Source organism: Mesoplodon mirus, assembly GCF_964341445.2.
Source record: "Mesoplodon mirus genome assembly, chromosome: 12".
NCBI lineage: Eukaryota > Metazoa > Chordata > Mammalia > Artiodactyla > Ziphiidae > Mesoplodon > Mesoplodon mirus.
In genome coordinates this window covers 95,825,167-95,849,298 of record NC_138988.1, presented here as the reverse complement: position 1 = coordinate 95,849,298, position 24,132 = coordinate 95,825,167, and the positions used below count along the sequence as shown (strand labels likewise).

Sequence of the window (24,132 nt, the reverse complement as noted above, 5' to 3'; positions counted from 1 at the left end):
AATGAAAAAAATCAATAAATTTAGCTACATTAAAATATTTTTTAAAATCCTTTTGTACATTAAAGGGATCATAAAGTGAAAAATACAAAACTGAGACTTGGAGAAGCTCTTTGGCACGCAATGTACCGAGAAAGGATTTGGCCCAGAAGTTATAAACAGCTCCAGCGGAAAAGGCCAAATGATATGAGGACACCCAATGGCCTCAAAACATAAGAAATGATTTTCCACCCTCCTAGTGATCAATGTCATGTAAATTAAACAAAGGAGAACTAACATTTCATATTCATTACATTGGCAAACATGAAAAAGAATCTGATGATGCCAAGCCCTGCCGAGGAGAGTGTAAATGGGCACACATATTTTGGAGAACAAGATGTCAATATTTAATAAAGTGGTGGGATTGCTGGGTCAGAAGATCTGAGCATCCCCACCTCTGTGCAACATTGTTTATAACACTGAAAAATTGAAAGAAAGCTTAAATGCAGGTATGGGATCTAGCAAGGGACAGATGTTTAATTAAGAATGTATCGCATACAAATATGTTTATTTTCTGTACCTGTTTTTGTATCTTTAAAAATTTCTTAATAAAAACATCACTTTTAGTGGGGGTTATGGGAAAGCGCACTGGCACAGAGCTAGTGTGACTGTCAATTGGTACAGCCACCTCCCAGGGCAAATGAAAATGTCATGTGATGCAATTCTTTTTAACCCCTTGAATGGACAAAGGTGGAAAAGTTCCATGACAGCTAGCGTTGCCAAGAGTGTTGGGAGAGAGGCGTGTTCATGCACTGCAGGTGGGAACGTAGTTTGAGGACAGCTCTGTGGAGGTCATTTTGCCAACAGTTAATAAAATCATAAACTCCCTTTGACCTGGTACAATGTCCTCTAGGTATTTATTCTAAGAAAATACGCCATATTAGAGCAAAGGTTTATCTACACAGAAGTTCATCATAATAATGACAGCGTTGTTTGTAATTTAATAATAGTAAAAGAAATAACTGATGCTAACATTATCTAGACTACTAACCCTAGACTAAACATGTCCAACACTAATAGGTTCTAATTTATGGTACAACTGTAGGCTGGAATATTATGTAGCCATCAAAATGATGCTCTTGAATCTTTTCAATGGTGTGGAAGCTCTTGCAAAATATTAAGCAAATACGAAGTAGATTACAAAACAGCACGTGCCGTATCTATGCACTGAAGCAAAGACACCAGAATGTTACCAGAGGTTACTTCGGGATGGTTAGAGGCAATTTTTATTTTCTTCTGGATTTAAAAAACTCTTTCTCATACATTTTCTGAGTGTGTGTGTGTGTGTGTGTGTGTGTGTGTGTGTGTGTGTTACCTTCGTTTTAATAGGAGGGGTTCTTCTTTGTTGAAATAATTTAAACAGGCTGGATGATATGGACGGACAACGCTAGAAGGCCGGGGGCCAAGTATGACGGATTTGCCGGGTTCCTTGGGAAACCTAGTCTGATGATCACAGAACCTGGAGAAGGGCGAGTCCTTGGGTTCACTGTGATGTCACCACTGGCAGCTGGGCGATCGGGAGAGCTGCTCCACCTCTCGGAACCTTGTTTCGCTTCCGTGCAAAAGACCTAACAGCCTCGGCTGGCCTGGCTCCCGGCTCTGTTTGGAGGGTCAGCGGGAAGGTGTCCGGCGTGCGCGCGCGGTTTGCCAAGCCGCGGGCGCGGTGCTTTCCTCAGGGATTGCTGTCGCCGCGGCTGGGCGGCGGCGGCAGCGGCAGCAGCAGCAGCAGCAGCAGCGACGCGGGCTTGGGGCGCGGAGGCGGGGCCGAGCGCGGGGGCGGGGCCGGGGCAGCGGGGGCGGGGCCGGCCCCCCCCTCGCGGCTGGCGGAGGCGGGGGAGGCACGCCGCCGCTTCCGCCGCCCGCGGGGATCCCCCGGGACTGCCGCCCGGGGCAGTCCCGGTGCGTGCGGGTACAAGAGGCAGTTCCAGGGCCCCACGCCGGCAGTCCCCAGCGATGTCGCGCGGCCTCCAGCTCCTGCTTCTGAGCTGCGGTAGGGCCCGCGGACGCCCGGCGCCCCCCGCCCGCCTCCCCGGGACACCCCCTTTTCTCGCTTGCTCACGCCGCTCTTTCTCCCTCTTGCAGCCTGCAGCCTGGTGCCCGCGGCGCGGGAGGTGAAGGTGGCCTGTTCGGAGGATGTGGACTTGCCCTGCACTGCCCCCTGGGACCCGCAGGTCCCCTACGCGGTCTTCTGGGCCAAGGTAAGCACGGCGAGACCGGCGAGTTAGGGTTGGGTGGTTTAATTGCAGACCGGGCAACCACCTTCCTTGGGCTGGCGACTCTCTATGGCTCGGGTTCGGGGGCATCTCCCATAGGTGAACTTCGTACCCGGTCTTCCCACACCCCTCTCCCATCCCGGTTCCAAGCCCAGCCGCATCCAGGCACAGGCCGACTTAGATTTAGTTCCACCGGGGACCTCAATCTTCTTGCCTCTAAAGGTGGCCCTGAGATGAATGATCCAAATAAGACGTTGTGGAGGGCAGAGAACCTCTGATTTGGATTAATTCCAGAGGCCACCTGTGGTTATGGACAGCAGGCCAGGGAGAAAGCAGCTAGTGCAGATTTGGCATTGGACGGGAGGAAGGTCTCCAGATTTCTGATTTCTGGTGTTCTGTGACTGTGGTGCTCATACATTTGGGGAGGCGGGGAGGGGGCACCTTGAGAGGAAGGACTGCCAGAAAGAAGCGATAGGCTTGTTTCTTAGGTGGTAGTTATCTGTCATCCCCGTTCTGGGGTACCCGTGGCCTCCTCCCTCTGGCCGTCCTGAGAGGTCCAGCAAGGAGGGCGTCTGTGATGGTGCCCAGAGGCGTCCCCGCATGTAAGAACAGTGTCACTGTCCCTACTGTAAGAGAATTGAGTCAGACTGAGGCTTTTTTAAGGTTTCCTCTGAACTGGAACCTTTGCAGGTTCTAAGATTGTGGTTCTGGTGGCACTGGAAGCCCAAGCAGCCACTGTTTGCTGTCACTGGTTTTTTGTTTTTTTTTTTTTTTGCTCCCGGTGCTCCCCGCCTTTAATGAGGTTACTGCCACAGTGGCACCTCTGGCTGAAGCACAATGACTGTGATATCCCAGCCTTACTCTGCGGAGCTCACTGATTTGTCATCTTACCTTGCAGAAAATCTCTGTGTGTTTGTAGCTTTCCACAAAATCCTGGGTTTTCTTCTGCCCACCATAAAAGATGCTGTAAGAACCTGCACAAGTATCTAGCCATTTAACAAGGCAGCACAGGACCGTTAACCTCTTTGTATGTGTGTCTGTGTGTGTGTGTGTGTCTGCTAACCAGATTGTCAGTTCCCTGGGGACTGTGCTGCGCCACTGCTTTTGTGTATCCTGCATGGCACCCAGTGTTTGCCCTGCTAATTTTGAAGGTGCTCAGTGAATTCAGGCTGACCCTTTATGATTATGCACAGTGGAAACGGTGCTGGGGCCTCGGGGCGCTGTATTGTGTATGAAAGTAGGTTTGTTATTATTCCTACTTCATTTCCACCTTATTCACTGTGGGATCAGAGAACACAGCAATTCCAAAATTGTTCCCCTGTAAAAACAATAGTATGTAAATAAAAATATTGTAAAACCAATATTATTTGAGTACTCACCATCTGCCAAGCTCTGAGGTAAATATCTATGTACATCAGCTGTTCCAATCCTTCCAATGGACCTAAGAGATCAATACTGTTACTGTTCCTGCTTTACAGATGAGGAAACTGAGCCTTAGGGAGTGAAATAATCTGTTCACTGTTACACAGCGGGCTAATCACTGGAGGTGGGATTTGAACCAAGCAGTCTGGCTCCACAGCCTGGGTTCTTAGAGGTCTATCTTGTTATTTCTGTTTTCTCTGTTAATTACTTAAATAAAATGAAAGTGTCTTTGGGCTAGCCAGGCAGGGAGTTGGTTATCTAAAAGGAGGGGAAAAACATGAAACCACTATCCCTTTCAGAGAGCAATTAAAAAGGGAAAACAATATTAATATCCCCAGGGGAGTAATTACAAAGTACTCATGAAACAAGTAGATGAAATTTCAGACTGTAAAGTTCAAACAGTTGTCAAGTTAAATCTTGCACGAGGTCATTTGGAATGATGCAGTAAACCAGAGTGATTAACCTTTGACTTTTCCTTGGATGTCAGCTGATGATGTAACTCTATAATGTATGTGCTTATTTGTTGAACACAGTTCTTGCAAGCTTTAAAGACCCTGAAGGTCTCTTAAAGCTCTGTTAAGAGAAAAAGACAATAGTCTCTTGGCATTCTCTTTTTTTCTGTTGGTCCGTGGAATAGGGTCATTGAAAACTCATACCCTAGTTATTTTTTTTTAAGGAGGAAACTGTGATTGAGTCATGGTGGATAGGAGAGCTATGCTATGCCAGTAAACTAATCAGATACCTTGAAAGTGATATGCTTTATTTTTCAAGTACTTTTGAACAGATCTCAGCGTATTCTGTAGATGTTTGTTATTTTCCAGCCCAGTAATTATACTTTTGCATCGATTGTGCTTGTACAACAAAAATGGTTAGAGTGTTCTGGAAATAAGGCCAGTGGTGAAATGCTGAAATCCTGCATTTTACAGAAGATTATCTTGTCATTTCCTCCCACGACTTTCTTGTAAAATGTTTCAGTGATGCGGAGAGGTAGCTATGAAGTGAGGGATTTAAGCCTGGTGACCACAGCCAGCCTAGCTGGATCATCAGTAGGTTGGTTTGTAAAACCACTTTTCACAGTTGTAGGCTGCATGCTGATCAAGTAAGCAGAAAGTCCCTTGGAGTGTGGGGTTTCACCGCCCGCCAGATTGAATTGCATTCTTGCAATTCTGCGTATCACAATTACGGTTATAACGACTCACAATTTAAAAATCCATTTACCACTCAGTTCTCCGGCACCACAGAGCATCCTGCCACTGTCCAGTTGGCACTGATTACTTATGATTAACAAAAGGACCCACGTAAACCATGTGTTTCTTATCATGAGCCTTTTACCAAAAGGCTCGGAGCAGACGGCGTCCATTTAGTGTTTGCATCATTAGGGTGAGTTGGGAAGGAACGGTGTCCGTTTTATTCTCTCTGTTTCAAAGGTACAATGACAGGGGACTGGGCGGGGGGTGTAATATAGACATGCCCAGGGGTCAAAGGTGAAGCCAAGAGTGGGCAGAGATAGCCCAGTTCCTGTTAGCCCAACTCTTCTTTCCTGTGGACTGATGTCTTCCCAACAGGGATCCAAGAACGAGGCCTCCTCTCATCCCTTCCCGTATTGTACCTTTGAAGGCAGAGTGCATGATTGGGAAGAAATAGAAAAGTTAACGCGGTATATCCATTCAGTTTAGCTCTTAGGATTGTGAATAGACTATGGTTGTTGAGGGAGGTATTTTGAGCTCTCCTGAGGCAAAGAGACGTTGGTGCATCACTCTCCTACCGAAGTAGAAGAACGTGGCTGTGACCTTGGGTTAGATTCTAGCACAAGAGGGCCATAGCCCAGTCCCATGTCTGCCAGGAGTAAGGACATCCCTTAAACAGCTACGTCTGTGCTGCATGCGGAGCAGGTTCACGCTCCCTCTAATGAGGCTGCACTAGGTCTGGAACGGGAGGATGACACTGGATGAATGGAGTGTCCGGCGTGGTTGAAGTTCGCCACTGCTCGTAACGAGTGGTTACTTACGAGGGCAACGTCGCACCGTCTCGTGTTGTTCTGGGAGCCCCAGCACCCTAGGCTGAGGCATAATGAAAGAGGATACATAGTGTCATCTCTGAGTGACACCACGGGGGTGAGGACAGAGATGCGTCACAAGACCAGTGCCCTTTTTAGATGATTTCCAGAGGAAGGGAGAAAGGGGAAGTGAGATCATGATTTCAGAGAGTAGATCAGACTTGAACTTTACAATATTTAGGAGACATGCAGCTGTGGCAGGTCATGGGCTCTCCTGGGGACTAAAGGAGAGCAGATTCATGGGCTCGCATGAAGCTACTTAGAAAGTTCCAGGACAGTCGCTACACGGATATTGCTTGTCCTTGATTTGTTATGAGCTGTCCTCCATCTACGTTGCTGATCTCCTATTCAGTGGAGTCCTGTTTTTTGTCTCCAGCATCTTGTGTGATAAGGATCCCCAAAGCGAGGAAGTGCTAAGGAGGAGCCTTCGGAGGGGCCAGGGTTGATGAATGGCCCGGGCAGATGGCATCTGTACAGCCACCAACCCTGATGGACCCACGAAGGAGACAGTGCATGCCGCTCACCGCACTCACCTGATTCTAGAGTGACGTGTGTTTTAAGACAGATTTGAGATGTTTTAGGAGCAAAAGGAAACATTTCTACATTAAATACAGAAGCGCCGAAACATTGAAATGTGAAAACAATGCCTGTGTGAGCATCAAAGAAAAATCATACCATCCCCGTTGGCACCTACACTACTCGACCTGATTGAATAACCTTTAGGTCAGACTATGAAAGGCAAAAAGTGAATTTTCAGATGTCTCCCATATTTACATTTTCCTCAGTTGGTAAATATTTCTATGTCCCAAATGTGTGCCAAGCCCTGCGCCTGGCAATAGCCATCCTAAGACCGGGATGGACCTTTTGCCAGAGGACTGTCAAAGGCATGGACACAGGAATCCACACGCATTTTGGGGGACTGAGGGGAAACTAATGATCTGGAAGGGAGAATCATACCACAGAGGACTGAGAGGTAATGCCAGCAAGCAGGCTGGGAACAGACTGTGAACACCCCCGAATGCTGAATTATAAGGGCTTGAGCTTGGTCCTTCCGGCAGCAAGGAGCCTTTGAAAGTTTTTAAGCAAAGAGATAACATCGTGAAAACTATGTCAGAGGAAAAGCATATTTCTTGTGGTGGAAGACAGACTGTAATTCATCCCAGAAGATGAATCTCAGAGGGAAGCTTTAGTCTTTCACTGCAGTGAAACTGCCATCAGGTTAACTCAGGCTGCAGCACATCCCTGGGGGTTACCTCCCCTTCTCTCTTGGTCACCAGTCCTGTTGTCTACATGGTCCTAGGGAGGAGAGGGCCAGGCTCTAGAAGAAGTCCCAACCAGAGGAGGAGGATGGAGCACTGAGATTTTGGACAATGATGAGACACAGCAAAGTTGCTAAGAATCTTTCAGCTTGGAAGAGGGTAGGGAGGAAACAGGCAGCTGAGAGTTAAAGAGAAAAAACTGCAAACACTTGTTTTCCATAAATAAAACGGGGAACCCGAGTCCCATGAGGACTGATTATGTTAGTTCTGTACTTGGTTATGTCACTACACAAAGAAGAGGAAGTTAGAAGAAGGTCTTAGTGACATCAGGGAAGGTTTTATGAAGGGCAGGACTAAGAAGAGATACATTACCTAAAAAGAGGCTTCCTCCATCTGAAACTGTTTCCATAAGTCCTTCCTGGCTACTCTTGGGATAACCTCAAATTTTCTACCAATAGTGCCAGCTCCGACCAGAGCTGAACTAAAGTACTTCCCTAAGACTCTTTACACCTGAAGCATATTTTTAATTTTTGTTTTTGCCCTGGGGTATACTTGGGTAAAATTTCTGTGTGTGTCATGTAGCTCTGGTATAGAAGTAAGAGCCCAAGGCTTGTGAATATCACTTGATATTTTTGTGGAGCACCAGCTAGTCTCTACCGCACGTTCTTGTCCCAATTGTCCAAGAGAAGATAGATTCCAGAAGAACTGGTAGTTGTCTAGGATTATTGGTCCAGATGGGGAAAACCTATGGGAATAGATAGATGCTCATTGCCATAGGCAATTCATGTTCACCTAGGACCTGACTCACTGGGTCAGTTCTGGAGAACAAAGGACCTGAGTCCAGTCAGACCCTGGTGTCTCTTTCACCGAGCAGTGGGAGGCATGTGAGCCTGAGTGACAAAGCAGGACTGGCCTTGAGGTTGGAGCCACGTGGAGATAGCCCCGCATGTGCCACATTTACTTCTGGGGTGGGGCAAGGTGCTGCTATCAATTAGGAGTCTTTCTGTTGTGAAGGCTTGTAATCCAATCAAAACTAGCTTAAAGAAAAGGGAATATATTGGCTCATGTGGTTGAAATAAATAATTTTTAAAAATCAAAATATGGTTCCTACTTCAGTTATGCCTGATGTTGTGGGTTAAATAGTGTCCCACAAAAAAGTTATGTCTCGGTCCTAATCCCTGGTATTTGTGGGTGCAACCTTATTTGGAAATAGGACCTTTGCAGATGTAACCAGTTAAAGTGAGGTCATACTTGATTAGGGTGGCCCTGAATCCAGTGACGGGTGTCCTTATAAGAAAACAGAAACACAGAGACAGATGCACAGGGAGAACACCACGTGAAGGTGAAGGCAGAGACTGAAGTGATGTGTCTACAGGCCAAGGAATGCCAGCCTCCAGCAACACCAGAAGCCAGGAGCGAGGCGTGAAACAGATTCTCCCCTAGAGCGAGCACGGCCCTGCCAGCACCTTGATATTGGACCTTTGGCCTCCAGAACTGTAAGAGAATACATTTCTGTTGTCTTAAGCCGCTCAGTTTGCGGAAGGCTAAATTTGGAGGTTCGTGAATATCCTCAGGGCTCGGTGACCTTCTATCTCTCAACTTTTCCTTCCTTTGTGTTGGTTTTATTATCAGCCTCCACGTGGCAGTGAGATAGTAGCCGGTAACTGCAGACTTGTCTGTCCTCCCGAGATCAAGTGCAAAGCAAAAGACTGTGTCTCTTGCATCTCAACAATGTCAGATTATACTTAAGTGGCTTTGATTGGGTCATGGATCCATCAGAACCATTCCCTCTGGTCACGGAGGTCAGGCCAGAGTCCAATGTGCCTTTTCTAGAACCAGATGGAGTGTCCTCCGAAGGACGTGAACTCAGAGCCCATAAGGATGCCCCTCCCGGTCCAGCAGGACCCACAAGAAACTAATGGAAGAAGGACGATTGGCATGAACAGTGAGTGGCCTAACGTTGCCTTCAAAGCCCAGCTCCAAAGGGTATTTTCCACATTATGATGGTGCCTTAGAAATTCAGAATATTGTGGCCATTTTGGAGACCTTGTGGGCAGAAAAACTTTCTCCCTAGAGCAGAGATTGGGACTTCTAGAACAGCTTTGCCAGAGGAGATTGGAAGTATCAGCTGGAAGAAATGACTGAATGGGTGGGCAGAGTAGAAAGCTACTGGATACAACAACAATTCCTGTTACCAACATTACGGATTATGAAGCACTATTATGTGTTTTCTCACTTGATTCTTAAAATAACCCCATGAGGGAAGTAAGGTAGTTACAGACGAGGAAATCCAAGTCAGAGGTAAAGTGACCCAGCTACCTGATGCTTGACTTCAGGTCTTCTGATGCCAGAGCTAGTGCCCTTGTGTCTTCCTCATTGTTTCTAAAATTCACTCATTCATTAAATAAATACTTTTTGAATATTTCCTATGTGCAGGGAACTGTTTAGAACTTAGCTGTGAAAAAAAAAGAGTGGTAACATTTTTAGCGCTTTCTGTGTGATTGACACTATGCTACAGTACCCACCTACCTCATCACAGGTATATTCACACCAACTTTGGGAGGTGTAGTTACCCTCCCCCATCTCAGGGGAGCAAACGAAGCCTGAGAGCTCCGGGCCCTTCGCCAAGAGCAGAGCTAGCCATGGTGGGGCTGGGGTTTGTTTCCACGTCTGTCCAACACCAAGGCCTGTGCTCTTAATTATGTTGCCTCTGCCATACTCATAACTCTGTTAACAGCCATAAATCCAACTCTGTCTGTTAGACCCAGTAAATTTCAAAGTGGAAAATCATTTTTCCAATAAAACTACACTTAGAAAAATACGATGTTAATGCTCATACATTCTACCCCCATTATGACATCAACCTCTGAGCCAAACTATTTTGCATGTTATAAAGAACTGTTTTTATGATGAATGGGTATTATATTGGCACTTTAATTGAGCTGGAAACCAAGGTACATGAATGTTAGTGCATGGGAAATGCAATTAAAAAAAGCTGTTCGATGTGATTGGACTATATCAGATTAATTTAATACCACCTTTAAATACTAACATCCATTCCTTTAAATATGTTTAATTGTTGGATTAAATATTTATATGCATATATATACACACACATTTTTCTCCTCAAAAAAATCTCTTCCCTTTTCTTTTACTTTCCCATCACATTCTTAACAGATCTCATGCATGATAAATTTGGATTTCAAGGCTGTGGAATCAAAATTCTTTGCAATAGGAATGGAGCTGTTGTCCTCCTATATCCAAAGATGGTAATCTAGGAAGTTAGCATATATTTAGATAAAATTATGTAAACTTCTCAAAAAATCCCTTTTCACAATAGGGATTTGACTGAAATATTGGTTCAATTTCAGCCATATTTAGATATTTATTTGATTTCTTTCTAGTTCAAATTTATCCACCATTAAAAAAAACAATTCACATGCGTTTAAAATCACTACTTGTATTTGCTTGGTTTAGTATTCGGCAAATTAAAGAGAATTTATTTTAATTTAGGGCTTGTGGTTTCCTTAAGGTCAGATCTCCATCTTAGAGAAGGAATATGGTATTTAAATTATTTAGTCAAATTGGAGGCCTTGAGACAAAAGTCCATAGGCTTTCTGAAAATGAGATGTCGTATATTTTGCCTTTTCTAATTCAATCAGAAAGATAAAATGTGTCAGCATAAGAGTTAACGCAGGGAATGTGGATTTTAAAAACATAACTTGGATGAGTGTTTTGAGGAATTAATTTGCCCACAGCGTGCTGTGGTGTAGCCCTCTGCAACGTGAGAGTCGCAAAGTGTGCGTTAAATAGTTCCTGTCAGTTACACTCGGCTGTGAATGAATCTGAGGGTTCCTTTTGTTATAAATGACTATTTCCTAAAACGCTTTTGCAGAGACGCAATGAAACGCTTTTAGAATGTTGAGAGTCATTCTTGCCCGTGGTTGATTCTGAGCCAGCTCAAATGTTTATAAGAATTCATGAAACCAAGCGAAGTTGAGGATGGCCCATTTGCTGTTATTCCATGTTCCTCCCCCTGAAATTCCTTCGGTTCTTGAACAGCGCTGCTCGGGCCACGGCTCCCTCACCCGATGCTGCAGGGTGATGGCTGCTTGGCCACGGTGCTGAAGACGATGATTTGAACTTTTGTATAAAGTCTCTTGGTACTGCTAGCTCTCCACTCGCATTTGAGCATGGGACGTTAACATGGAAACCACAGCTATTTTTGCGGCTGTGGGCAGAAGGAAGGGGGAATAGGCTATGTACATACCTGCAGCTTGAAGCTAGAAGGAAGGTTCTGAACTATTTCCATGGGCACTGTGGGAAGTTACAGAAGGTTCCTTTTGTTACAGGTAGTTATCAGTCCCGGAGAGCTGTTTATCACTTTGGCAAGAGGTCCCAGGTTAAGCCAGGACTTCTCTCAGTTCTCTGGGTCTTTCAGGAAGACCCAGGAAGGGGCCGTTGGAAGATGACCCCGTGAGAGTTGAGATATTTTGCCACGATCCCACTGACGGCTGTGGTGGTTCGGTAAATCAGACTTCTGCAGGCTGCTTTGGGGTTCTTCGTTTCGACTTTCCCCTACCTCTTACTTTCATTCTCATGATTTCACCCTGCCTTGGCTTTGCCATTGTAAAATAACCTCTCTGGAGGTTTTGTCAGAGACCTGTGAAAATCTGACCATCACATAAACTACCTTTTGTTGTTACTGCTGATTTGTAAAATGAATTCTCTCCTGCAAATAGGCAGAAAGCCACTGCCAGTCAGCTCTGATCACCGCCGTGTACTTGCTTCAGCAGTTCCCAGCAGCCAGCGTGAAAAAGGGGCCATCTTTATGTAAATAAAGCACAATAGTTTATATTTCCACCAGCTCCAGAGGGGTTCTCAGTTTTTTGTTTTTGTGTTATTTATTTATTTTTTTTGATCTTGACTTTCAGATAGGTCTTTTTGAGTTGAGGGAGGGGTCACTGGATAGGAGAGAAGACCGCCCTAAGGAGAAAATCTGAGGTAGAAAATCTCAAAATGATTGTTGCAGCCAAGTTTCCATCTTTTCGGATGCAGGGATTTCTACAAAACTCAATTCCAGGGAAATCTATTGGAAAGAAATCTGAGTTGAACACATCTGGAGGTTAATTTAGAAAAGAGAAGCAGATTGAGACAGCATTGTGGGGACTGCAGAGATAAGCTGAGTTAATTAGTTCAAACTGGCCTTGGGGGGTGAGGTGGGGGAGGGAGTTTTGGAAGCGGTTGGCCCGGGATGGTCCTGGGCACCTGACCCATCAAAAGCTCTGGTCAGAGGGAGCACTTCTGCCAGGCAGCAGAGGAGGGGAGAGGTGCAGGCACATGATAAGGCTGCAATTTTTGGTTTAATCAGACTTGAAAAGGGGAAAACTGGTCTAACTCAGACGTGTTCTAAAATCAGTTGGATGCCTAAGGTTCCTTGACCACACCTCCTTTTTTTGTTTCCTTGTTTTCTCGCTCTGTTTTTGAACACCTAAATGCCCCAGTCTTGATTATTTTGGAGGGAACCTTTCAGCACAAGGACTGCCAGGAGATGGGATTTACGTTCGTAGACCTCGCCTGAGAAAAGCTATTAGTCTCAGCCCAGTGCTAGGAGTGAATGAAGCAGGGTTTCTTGCAGCAGCGATAAATCAGCCACCAGATGTCTCTGCAGGCCACTCCACAGGAATGCCAATAGGAGCCCGAGCCGTGGAAGCTGGAATCTGAGCTTTCCGTGCACCTCAAGGTGCATTCCCTGACTTAAGAAATGAAGCAGAAACCAAGGAGGGTGTGTGTGTGTGTGTGCATGTATGTCTTCTGTCCTGGGCTGCCTCCGCCTCACTGGGTGTTCCCCCCATTCCTTGGTTATTTATTTCCCTGTGCCGATTGCCTTTTGAAAAGTAGGAGAGGAGTTGCAGGGTGCCCCCAGTACAGGAGATTAAACAGCGGCAGGTGCAGGCAAAGACAGCAGCAGTGTCTGACTGCGGTGTCTTTTCCTAAGGGGGCCCTCTGGTGCGGCCACTATGCTGGGGACAGGGAAGGAATGCCACTGAATCCCAGGCTCCCTGTTGTTCCCCAGCCACCCAGCAAAGGGCTCGGGGCTGCCCTTGCACACTGGAAACGGTGATTGGCTTTACTGTTTATGTAAATGAGTTTTAGAAGCTTTAAAACATTTCAGTGGAGGATCAACGAGCAAGTTAACTAGACAAATTAAAAATATATCTGGGGAAAAAGGGAATTGATGGTGAACGTGATGTGTGCTTAATCGCGGAAGTAGGAGATGATGGAAAGACCCCACCAGTTTAATTGCAAAGACTGTTCAGGGAAAGAAAACCAGCCAGGTTAGTTTGGCTAAATTTGGCATCTACCCCAGTTGGGCTGGTCCATCCTGGGTACAGTGATTTAAGCCGTAATTGCCCTTCCATGTATATCTTGATATTACTACCAACTGACCTGACACATAAAATCTCCACGTGGCGCTGTTGTCAGCTGTCTTCCTGCCTTAGCAGAGGCGTGAGCGTGGTACGTCCTGCAGCGTCGCAGATGACCCCACAGGTACACAGTCTCTGAAGAACAGGGTGTCCTCATGAGAGGCAGTGCTCATCTGCATCTCTGTGTTTTCTGTTGAGTTGTTTGGCAATGACCTTAACAGATTTAGAAACGTTTCCAAATAAAAGGCTGGGCTACAAAAATAAGAATCAGTCAGTGGGTGAGTTGGTATCTGAAGAAAACAAGAGAACATTGAATGGAGAACAACCAGCAAGAGAGTGTGATTCAGTGTGATTCACACGCTTCATCACATAATCATCAGTGACACGTGGTTATCATCAACAGGAACGCTCTCTCCTTCGTGTAGGGATACAGAGCATCATAAAAGGCAGTCCTGATCTTACTCTAAAAAAGATGGAGCCCTAAAGAATTCTCCTAGATTCTCTCCTCCTCCCCCAGACATCACACACACACACAGTATCTTGTTTTAAAACAATTAGCTGAGGATGGATTTTATGAAAACAAGAGGTAGAACCTTGATGTGGAGGCCCCGTGCTTGTAGGTTCTGGCAGTAGAGCATGATGTGGTTTGATTCTTGTTTTTTAAATTTATTCTATTGAAGTATAGTTGATTTATAATGTTGTGTTAATTTCTACTGTACAACAAAAGTGATTCAGTTATACATATATATATATTCTTTTTCATATTTTTTCCATTCTGGTTTATCACAGGATATTAAATATAGTTCCCTGCTCTGTATAGTAGGACCTTGTTGTTTATCCATCCTATATATACTAGTTTGCATCTGCTCATCACGAACTCCCAGTCCATCCCTCACCCACCCACCTCCCCCTTGGGAACCACAAGTCTGTTATCTATGTCTCTGAGTCTGTATATGATTCTTTCGTAACAGCTCACAAATGGCAGTGCAGAGACGATGGAGGTGCCCCAGGAAGACCTGCAGTACTATCAACAGAGGGCCTCTTCCGAGGCCCCCAGGGAAAGGCTGTATTCCCTGAGGATCCAAAACACTACCAGCTGCAACTCGGGGACCTACAGGTGCACTCTGGTGGATCCAGAAGGGCAGAGAAACCTAAGTGGCACCACGATCTTGAAAGTGACAGGTGAGGTGATCTGCGGCACCTGTTTTCTTCTTACGGTATGCAGGGCACTTTCTATGGGTCCTAAACTTGATCCCCTCAATCCAAGTTTACCCTGGAATTCAGAAGCTTTGGATAATATCTGTGGCTGAAAGCTAAATTCTACTGCAAGGATGTCATAACTTTCTCTACTTTCTTTTTACTTTCTTTTTAATAAGGGCAGATCTACCCCAGTCTGACTGGGGTGGGTGCCAAATGTAGTCAGACAACTAAATCAAACAACTCTTACTCATGTAAGAGTCCTTCGGAGCCAATAGGAAGTTTCCAAGTCTAATTTTTGGAAGCCAGAGAAACTGGGTAGTCTCCCGAATATATCAGATAACTGTGTAATATTCTGCTCACTGGGGGCTTTCTAACCTGGCCAAGGGAGCTGCTTCCTGTTTCCACCTTTTTCACATGACAACAGCATTTCTCTCCCACTTTACAGCAATTGAATGTCCCAATACCTCAACTCAAGCCAAAGAAAAAGGGTACAGCAAGAAAATAGCGTTCCCGTGACAGAAGGCACATTTTGGCTCTATGCAGTAAGGCCAGGAATCAAGTATAAAGACAAGGATTATCTCCTTGGACTTTTTTCCATAACTTTTCTTTATGGAGCTTAAAATACGCCTTGCATTTGACTTTGGCCCAACTCTTGTTAGTGGCTGAGGCTTGAAATGACAAACATGTTGTTACAGAGGCCCTGACTTTGTACAATGGCTACTTTCTCCTTCCACGGAGAAGCGGAAAGGAATCTGACTCAAGATAATATTCCCGCACTCACAAGAATGCAATCACTGCTTAGGGGTCAGCGTTTGGATTTGGTTCACTGTCTCTCTCTCTCTCTCTCTCTCTCTCTCTCTCTCTCTCTCTCTCTCTCACACACACACACACACACACACACACACACACACACACACCAGCGTTTGGATTTGGTTCACTGTCACACACACACACACACACCCTATACCCTTCTCAATCTCTAGCCCTTTACGCTGCTTCGTTTGTCTTCATGGCATTTACTGTACCTGCCGTGGTACGCTCCCTCAGTGAGAATTATTCACATGAATGAGAAATGCGAGCAGCCTGGCAGGAAGCAGAGAGGGCAGGCGCGTCCTGCGGGGAGCAGAGAGGAAAGGAATAGAGAAAAGCTGGCTTGCTTTCCCGTCCTCCGCGAAGGCAGTGCTGCCTACAAGTTGAGTGGTCAGACTAGAGTCACTGGATCTGGTTCAAATATTAGCTCAGCGGCTCATTAGCATCTTACCTTGGGGAAACCTCTGAGCCTCGGTTTTCTCATCTCTAAAATGGGGATAATATAATATTGATATTATCTACAAAACAGGCTTGTGGTGAAGGTTGAATGAGATACTGCGCTGAAATGCTCAGTCTGGTGCCTGGGCTGGGGGTACTGCATGCTCGATAAGTGTTAGAACCATCAGTGGCTCTCAGCCCTTCTCTTCTGGGGTCACAGACCTCTGTGAGAATCCATCCCCAGACCATTGCACAAAGTCTTGAATCCAGTTTCAGGGGTCGACAGCTGTCCGGAGGCCCATCCGTGGCCCTGAGGGCGGAAGCCCCTCCTGTCACCCTCACTCCGTCTTCTCCTGCCCCAGTCCTCAAGCCAGCTCCCTGAGCAACCTTGCTGCACATTGGATGTCGTGCTTGAGCAGGGAGAAGCTGTCCCCGCCTTGTCCCCTCCTGGGCTAAAGGCCTCCCTCCTCCTTCACTTGCCCCCTTCCCGGGGCTGAGGCCACAGCCTTTAGCAGCCCCCAGGGAGCTGTTCTGTAGCCCCCGCCTTGGCTGTCAGCCTTGGTGGAGGGGCTTTAACAGGCCTACAGAGACGCATCGACTTGTTCTGTAATAACAGGGCAGTTCTGCCACCTGCCTTAATCCCTCAGCCTCTCTGAGCCTCGGCTCCTTCTTCTGTAAACTGGGGTACTCAGACCTGCCCCTGAAGGTTCAGCGAGATGCTGGACGTCAGCCCCTTTGCATGGAGCCAGGCACAGGGTGAGTGTGAGCGCCAGCTGCGGTCACCACCGTCATTACCGATGTCCTTCCCACGGTACAGATGTGAGGGTAAGAAAGGGAGACCAGTAGGACTTTAAAAAGCCAGAACAAAACATTCTTAGCTTTTTCATCCTGGTAGAAGAGCCCCGTTCAACGGCTTCATATTTTACATATTTCTTTTTAAAGGATGCTCTAAGGGACGCAAAGAAGAGACTTTTAAGAAATACAGAGCTGAGGTTGTCCTGCTGTTAGCTCTGGTCACTTTCTACGTGACACTCATCATTTTCACTTGCGTAAGTATCTTTCTTAAACATCTCTCATTATTAAAAGATCACCTGGGTTACCAATCGAATGCGTTTTGTAGACAGTGTGAGTCATTTCATAATGGCAAGAGACCTATTCACAATGGCAAGAGACCTATTCACAGAACCCTGGCCTTACAGAGGCCCCCAGACTGTGAGAATCTCTCTGGGAAGCTCCCAGCTTGTTTTCCATCTGGTGGCTCCACACAGAGCCTTGTGAAGAGAAAATGAAGTAAGATAGTGGTGGAAGTTTGTGAAATGCCAAAGGATCCTCCTAAAGCACCAGCAAGCCTTGTAGATACGGTGGAAGAAAGTTGGACCCTGCCCATCCACCATCCGGGCGAGGTGCTCTTCTTCCTGTAGGCAGGTGAGCAAGCCCGGCCACCCTGGTGATGGATCCATCTCCTTGGTTGGCCCTTGAACTCTTTTCTCTTAGAGATTCCCTCTTATCATTTTGGTACTTCCACCCCCCCCTTTTTTTTTTGGTACCTCTGGTTGCTATTTTAGATATCACTTTTTAAGAATTAATCCTGAGAAGCCAGAGGTACACAGGGTGTGGCCTGGGATAGAGGACTGCTGGCCAGTACTTGGGCGTCCTTGACATGCCCTTGACCTATTGGTTGCAGACTCCAGCCTAGACGACTCCCTGCCCCCCGAGCCTCTTTGTGTGTGGCTGGTCACCTGGGTTGACAGTGGTCGTAGGGGAGCAGGGCCAGCTCTGGGCCTGACCCACTAGGAACTGATCTGTCCCATATGTCTCAGCATATCAGGAGGTGCTGGCTATTTGGGGACCAGGACATCGGTCACCCAGGAGCTATTCCAGCGCTGGTTCTTGTCACTCACTGGCCCCTTCTGTTCACTTGCTTGACTCTGGCCGAACACTCATCTCTCTGGTTGCTATTTTAAACATCAGTCCATCAGAAGACTCCACTGAGTGCCTACTGTGTATAAGGCATTATGCTAGGCACTGGAGGGCATGTAAAAAGGCATAAGAACTATATCCTTCCCCCAGGGAACTTACAGCTTGGTCTTTAAAGTTATTTGCATATAAGAAGCTAATTAGCAGTACCTGGCGGTTAATTTTAAAAATGAGTGATTCTAGTTTTTTGTTGGCAAGTGCCTGTTTCTTTGGGCACTGATTTTCCATGCAGGAAATCCTAGTGTTAGGGTCTGGAAATGGCCCCAGTCTGTAACTCCTGGTTGAGGTTTGGAGATACCAGCGAAATAGCACAAGCCCACTGTAGAGTGAGTGACGTAGCCCGCATCACGAGGGCTCCCACATGAGCTGTCCAGTCAGCTCCTAGTGAATGGAGTTTAAATCCAGGTGACAGCTGAAGCATTTTTCCAATTATTCACTTCTCAACGTATCTCTTTGATTTTATTTTTCAGAAGTTTGCACGACAGCAGAGTATTTTTCCAGACTTTCTTAAACCTGCCACGGAACATGCTTTTCTCCCAGTTACCTCCCCAAATAAGCATTTGGAGCCAGTGACTCTTCACAAGACAGAACTGGTGTGAGCAAGGTTTCTGCAGATTGTTTTTCCAAGGTTGAAGGCTCTGTGGTGTGCGTCCACGTCACACTGAACAGGAGAAGCCTGAGCCCCACACTGAAGACACCATCCTTCCTGTGAAGCCCTTCACTTGACTGAACCATCCAAAAGTGGATCCCACCCCACGTTTTGTGAGCAGGGCCTTGAAAATTGTGACATGACCACAAAGCACAGGGCCGCCTACAGGGTGCTTTCCAGTGCTGCTTCTTTATGACCTTCTTAGCGTTTTATTCAGCTATCTGGTCAACCTCTTGGACAGGTTTTTTTTTTTTTTTTTTTTTTTTTTTTTTTTCAGTCTTAGAAAAGCTATGGTGAGATGCAGTTGGAGAAGGACCTTGGGATACATGAATGCCTGGAGTTGGCCCTGTGTAGACCCTTGAGGGCAGCTGTCCTCTTCCACATCTGGAAAACATCTCTGAATTTGCTGTGTTTTCTTGTCTAAGCCCAGATGTTTTATGTCTGGGAGAAAGTGACAGGCTAAGCTGAGAGACAGAGGGAAATATTTAGCAAATAGTTTCCCGGCATGAAGGCCCTGCTATTACTAAGGAGCATGATGTGTACGCGGAAATAACAGGTCGATGAACTGTCCCCAGCAGGGCCTTTTTATCTGGGAAAGGCATCCATAAAGAAGCAATAGAGAAGAATGTCACAATTATTTTTATATCTGTGTATACTTGTCAAAGAAGGATTTGTGCTGCTTCTCCTCTTGAAATCTGTATCTTCAGTTAGATATCGTTGTTAACTGACAAGCACCCTGTATATGGAGGGTGAGAAGAAGTCGGAAACTGTGACAATAGGAGGGAGAGCTATTTAGGGACCTGATGAAAATGCTGGACCAATTGTGCAAACTGGACACTGGCCCCAGTTGTCCCACAACTTAGCTGTCTGATCTTGGACAAGATCCTTATGGTTTCTACTTTCTCAGTTGTAAACCAAAAGGTTGATGTATGAGTTGATTGAAAAAAAGTATGTGAAAATCCTTTGAAAGAGTATAAAGCACTATCCAAATTCCAAACTCCTTTGGGTCGTCTTCCTTATTATTGCAGTGGTGTTCTGGGCATGAGAAAATGCTTCTCATTTTTTATGTTTTCCATCGTTCCAAACAAAGAAGGCTACAAAGGACACTTTCCCATAGTCTTCTGTATGAATTCCTTTGGGGAAGTGAGGCCAGTCCAGTGGTCTGTTCTTGAAGCACCGGCCAAAAGTACTCCAAGATACGGACACTCAGGGGCCACCAGGCCACAGGGAGAAGGGAGTTCTCAAATGTCCCATTGACGTTCTGGCAGTTGTTGGGTTTCTCTTATCAGACTTGGCCCTTTCCCTACTTATTTTCCGAAGAGAATATTGCCCGTGCTAATGTTAGGGAGTAAAACGGACGCCAAGTTTAGTGGTTTTGCCTCTTTGTCATAGCTGTCATGGTATTAAATGTATGCATGTGAAGAGGGAGTGTTTTTCTCTTTTATATTTAAAACTACTCGTAAGGGCTTCCCTGGTGGCACAGTGGTTGAGAATCTGCCTGCCAATGCAGGGGACACGGGTTCGAGCCCTGCTCTGGGAAGATCCCACATGCCGCGGAGCAACTAGGCCCGTGAGCCACAACTACTGAGCCTGCGTGTCTGGAGCCTGTGCTCTGCAACAAGAGGGGCCACGACAGTGAGAGGCCTGTGCACTGCGATGAAGAGTGGGCCCTGCTCGCTGCAACTAGAGAAAGCCCTCGCACAGAAACGAAGACCCAACACAGCCAAAAATAAATAAATAAATAAAATAAAATAAATAAATTTAAAAAGACTTGTTTAAGAAAAAAAAAAAAAAAAAACTACTCGTCAGACTTGGCGATGAGTGCTGGTACGACTGTACACTAGTTTGAGAACCAGACCCAAGATGAAATTCTAGAATTGAAGGCATGGCTGAGTCCTTCCTCTGAGTGTGTGTGTGGGGGGCATTTATGGCAGGTAGACGTCTGTGAAATGGCATCTCCTTCTTCCCAAAGATGCTCCCGAATCCATCCTCGAGTTGCCTTGCCACCAGGCAGTACATGATCAGCTTGACCACACGCATGACCATAGGTGGGAGGGATGGAAAGGAGGAGGGTTTTTATTTCAGAAGGATGTGTAAAGTCAGGGGCTCTGTACCTGGGATTCACGGGGTTTCACTCAAAATTCTCAAGTAGTTCCATTACCTCCCCTCCCCCAATGGTAAGAACAATCTAGTGCAAGTGGTTGGTGGTTGTAATAGTTATAAGAGCATTATAGGTGAATCCACTTTGGAAAATGACTCTTTGTGAAGATGAGTGCCTGTAATATGTCTGTAAAAGCTACAGATTCCCTTTCAGTGGAATCACCTCCATCCTCAAACGCTTTACCAAAAATGCTGGTGAGACCGTTGGCATGGTAAGGAAGAACTCAAGAGTTTTTAGCTGGCTTGACACCCAGCTTCACCACTTAGAAGTTTTACCACCTTGGGCAGGGGATTCACCTCTCTAAGCCACGGCTGGCGGTACTTTAGAATAAGAATAAAAATAGTATCTGCTTATTAGGCTTGTGTGAGGATTAAATGAGATAATATATCTAAGAGCCTAGCCCAGGATCTGGCAAATAGTAACATTAGAACAAGATGAACCTGAGAACAAAAAAGGAGAAAAAGGCAGCAGAGAAAGTGGCAAGGACAGTGAATATGTGACAAAGTGCTTTTGTTAAAAACAGAACTGACTTGGTGGGAGAGTCATGTTGCGTTCAGAGGATTAATACAAGATGAAACTAAGTGCTTCATGGTCATTAGAATTATAGTACCTGAGAGGCCAGGGAGGGGGGTGCCCTTCATCAGTTTGGATTGATTTAAGCTAAAAAAAAAAAAAAAAGATGGAAATTTGAGATCAGGTAGACTCAACATTCATACTTAGTCTTTGGTATAGGAAAAGGGGTGTGTGTGTGTGTGTGTGTGTGTGTAAGAGAAACAGGTGAGAGAGAGAAGGGTCAGGGTGGGAAGGGTAGAATTTATCAAAGACAGTGAGCTGCTTTTCCACTGCCATCATTGAAGCCTCTCAAGGTATTTCAGCGGAGGTAGATGATCATCGACCATATCTATGTCTCTGTTGCCAGGGAGAGCTTTGTTTTCAGAGCTCTGCTTTGTCTATGGAATTAGATCTACGGTTATAATAATTTCACCTTGGGATGTCCCAAGACACAAACACGGACATGAATATTAGCTCCACGTTCTCCCAAAAGAAGGCCTGTGGGTTTTGTTTTCATAGTAATTCTCAGCAGATTTCATCATAGAAAATACTGAGCCGCACTCACAGAACCCAACAGAGCCCGATAGTTTGCTGGGGTTGCAGGAGAAGAGATCGCACAGCAGTCTGTGGACACAGAGAGTCTTTGAGACTCATGTTCAACCCCACAGCACAGTAAGATTGGGAGTCTCAGAAAAATTCAGTCTGGTTCCCAGACTCTCTCCTCACTGGCAACTTTATTTGGCTGCATTACCTGGTAAATCGTTTAATACTCCATCTTTCCTATGTAAAATACCCAAAGGCCTAAAAACCTTAGGAGCTATTTTGCTTAATTCAACAACAATTGGCTCTCATAGTTTTTCAACTAATTGTTTGAGACCCAGATTTGATCTAACTGGTTGGGAAGATACAATTAATTAGTTCTTTGATCAGAGACTATTATTGCTATTTATTATCTTCTCAAGACCAGTGGGTTTCTTTTCTAATTTTCAACTTTAAATTGCATAAGAAATTAAAATTCTACCAACTGCCTTTTTGTAATCTCTGTGTGTGGGTTGAATGGATAAAATTAAGCATAAGGTTATTTGCTGAGCATTCACTCTGGCACTCTGTGTAATACTCAAAAAAAGCAAGGTACAGTCCTTCCTTTCAAGGAGCTTATAATCTAGTGGAAGGAGAAATGAGCTCAGAGCCATAGGCACAGCTACTTGTTTTACTTAACATTAGGGAGTTATTCAAAGATAGTGGGAACACAGAAAAAGGACTGGTAGTGTTCCCATTCATCTAGGAGCACCTTAGAAGGATATATAGAACTAATTCCATTTGAACTTGGACTTGAGAGATAAGCAGGATTTTGAATGGTAGTAATGGTCAGGGGTGGTGGGAACGGCAGAGACACGATCTCTAAGGTAAAAAGGTAGAGAGCACACTTGAACAGAGGATTGTATGAGAGTGTCTGTAGGCATAGGGCACCCACAGCCCAGACCAAGCAGGAAGGAGGTGATGATGGAAGATGGACAAGGTACTGTAGAGAATTTGCACAGCGGGGCAGTGTGGAAGGATTCTGAGTTGCGGAGCCATAGAATTAGATCCATTTCTAGGACAATAACCAGGAACATAAAGTGAAGGATGAAATGAAAGAGCTGGAGGAGACAGGAAGCAGGAAGGCCATCCAAGAGGCTGATGGAAGCCCAAAGAAGCAGAGAGTCAATGGAAGAGAAAAGGAGGGATGGAAGCAAGCTGGTTCCTACATGTTGTCTTCTCAGTTTTCAGTCTTGGGTTTTCTTATGATCCTAGCTGATCTCTCTCTCCCCTTATCTCCATATCTATCTATCTATCTGATTTTTTTTTTACTTAGTTCTCCTTTCCTCTCTTTAAATAATGGAATGGAAAGAAAGAAACAACCCCTTCCATCTTGACCTCTACATAACTTACAGAACATAACCATCTTAGACCACAGAAAAGGTTCCCATGTGTCACAGCTGTCGCAATAGCTAAGAGGGCTCTGAATAATTGTAAGAGGACAGTCGTAGACGTTACATGATTAAACCTGGTTTTAGACATCCTTACTCCCAGTCCTGCCTCAACTTCCCTGTCCCAGCAGAATATTCCTTGTTTTCCCTGTAGATAATTTGATATCACATTTGATCAGCGATTGGCTGACTGCGGAAACATCTGTGCTCTTTTGGTTTAGTTTTCCTGTGTTTACAGTGATACAGCAAACGTTTGCAACTTTTTTGTTTGTTTTTGTTTTGTTTTGTTTTCAATATATTAAAAAGCAACATAGTACAAGTGTTGTAGTTAATATTAAAAAGGATCCAACTTTTTCAAGGAATGAATTTTTATAAACAAGTTCTACAATGAAAGGGAAACGGCATATTGATACATAAAAGTTTTGTTAAACAAGATTTAAAAAAAATTTTTTTTTTAGAAGATGTTGGGGGTAGGAGTTTATTAATTAATTAATTAATTTATGGCTGTGTTGGGTCTTCGTTTCTGTGCGAGGGCTTTCTCTAGTTGTGGCAAGCGGGGCCCACTCTTCATCGCGGTGCGCGGGCCTCTCACTATCGCGGCCTCTCTTGGTACAGAGCACAGGCTCCAGATGTGCAGGCTCAGTAGTTGTGGCTCACGGGCCTAGTTGCTCCGCGGCATGTGGGATCTTCCCAGACCAGGGCTTGAACTCGTGTCCCCTGCATCGGCAGGTGGATTCTTAACCACTGCGCCAGCAGGGAAGCCCCAAGACTTTAAAATTTTTAAATCAAAGTGTTTTAGACTAAATTCTTTCAAATATTCAAACAAAAACAAAAAAAACCCTGTACAATCTCCATAATAAAATGTGTCCTTGCACTTTGAAAATGTTAAGATTTTAGAAATTTGAGTGATGGAGGCAGCACTTAAAGGTTTTGTGAACATTTTTTTCCCAAAAAAAGAATA

At 45.3% G+C, this 24,132-nt stretch overlaps 1 protein-coding gene across 1 annotated transcript; it reads left to right on the top strand.

Annotated features, from left to right (window-relative positions):
- The first annotated feature begins 1,915 nt into the window (after positions 1–1,915).
- CD83 (CD83 molecule) lies at positions 1,916–19,462 on the top strand. The gene is made up of 5 exons (XM_082637130.1): positions 1,916–2,026; positions 2,119–2,234; positions 14,386–14,596; positions 16,805–16,911; positions 18,310–19,462. The coding sequence occupies exons 1-5, from the start codon at positions 1,990–1,992 to the stop codon at positions 18,436–18,438; spliced, it is 600 nt and encodes a 199-aa protein (XP_082493256.1). The 5' UTR covers positions 1,916–1,989; the 3' UTR covers positions 18,439–19,462.
- The last annotated feature ends 4,670 nt before the right edge of the window (positions 19,463–24,132 follow it).

What these genes read in the sequence shown, in the direction of transcription:
- CD83 (XM_082637130.1), top strand. Translation starts at nt 1,990, where the DNA reads ATGTCGCGCGGCCTCCAGCTCCTGCTTCTGAGCTGCG. An exon ending in GCTCCTGCTTCTGAGCTGCG is followed by an intron (nt 2,027 to 2,118) that starts GTAGGGCCCGCG and finishes TCCCTCTTGCAG; the next exon opens with CCTGCAGCCTGGTGCCCGCG. An exon ending in CACGATCTTGAAAGTGACAG is followed by an intron (nt 14,597 to 16,804) that starts GTGAGGTGATCT and finishes TTCTTTTTAAAG; the next exon opens with GATGCTCTAAGGGACGCAAA.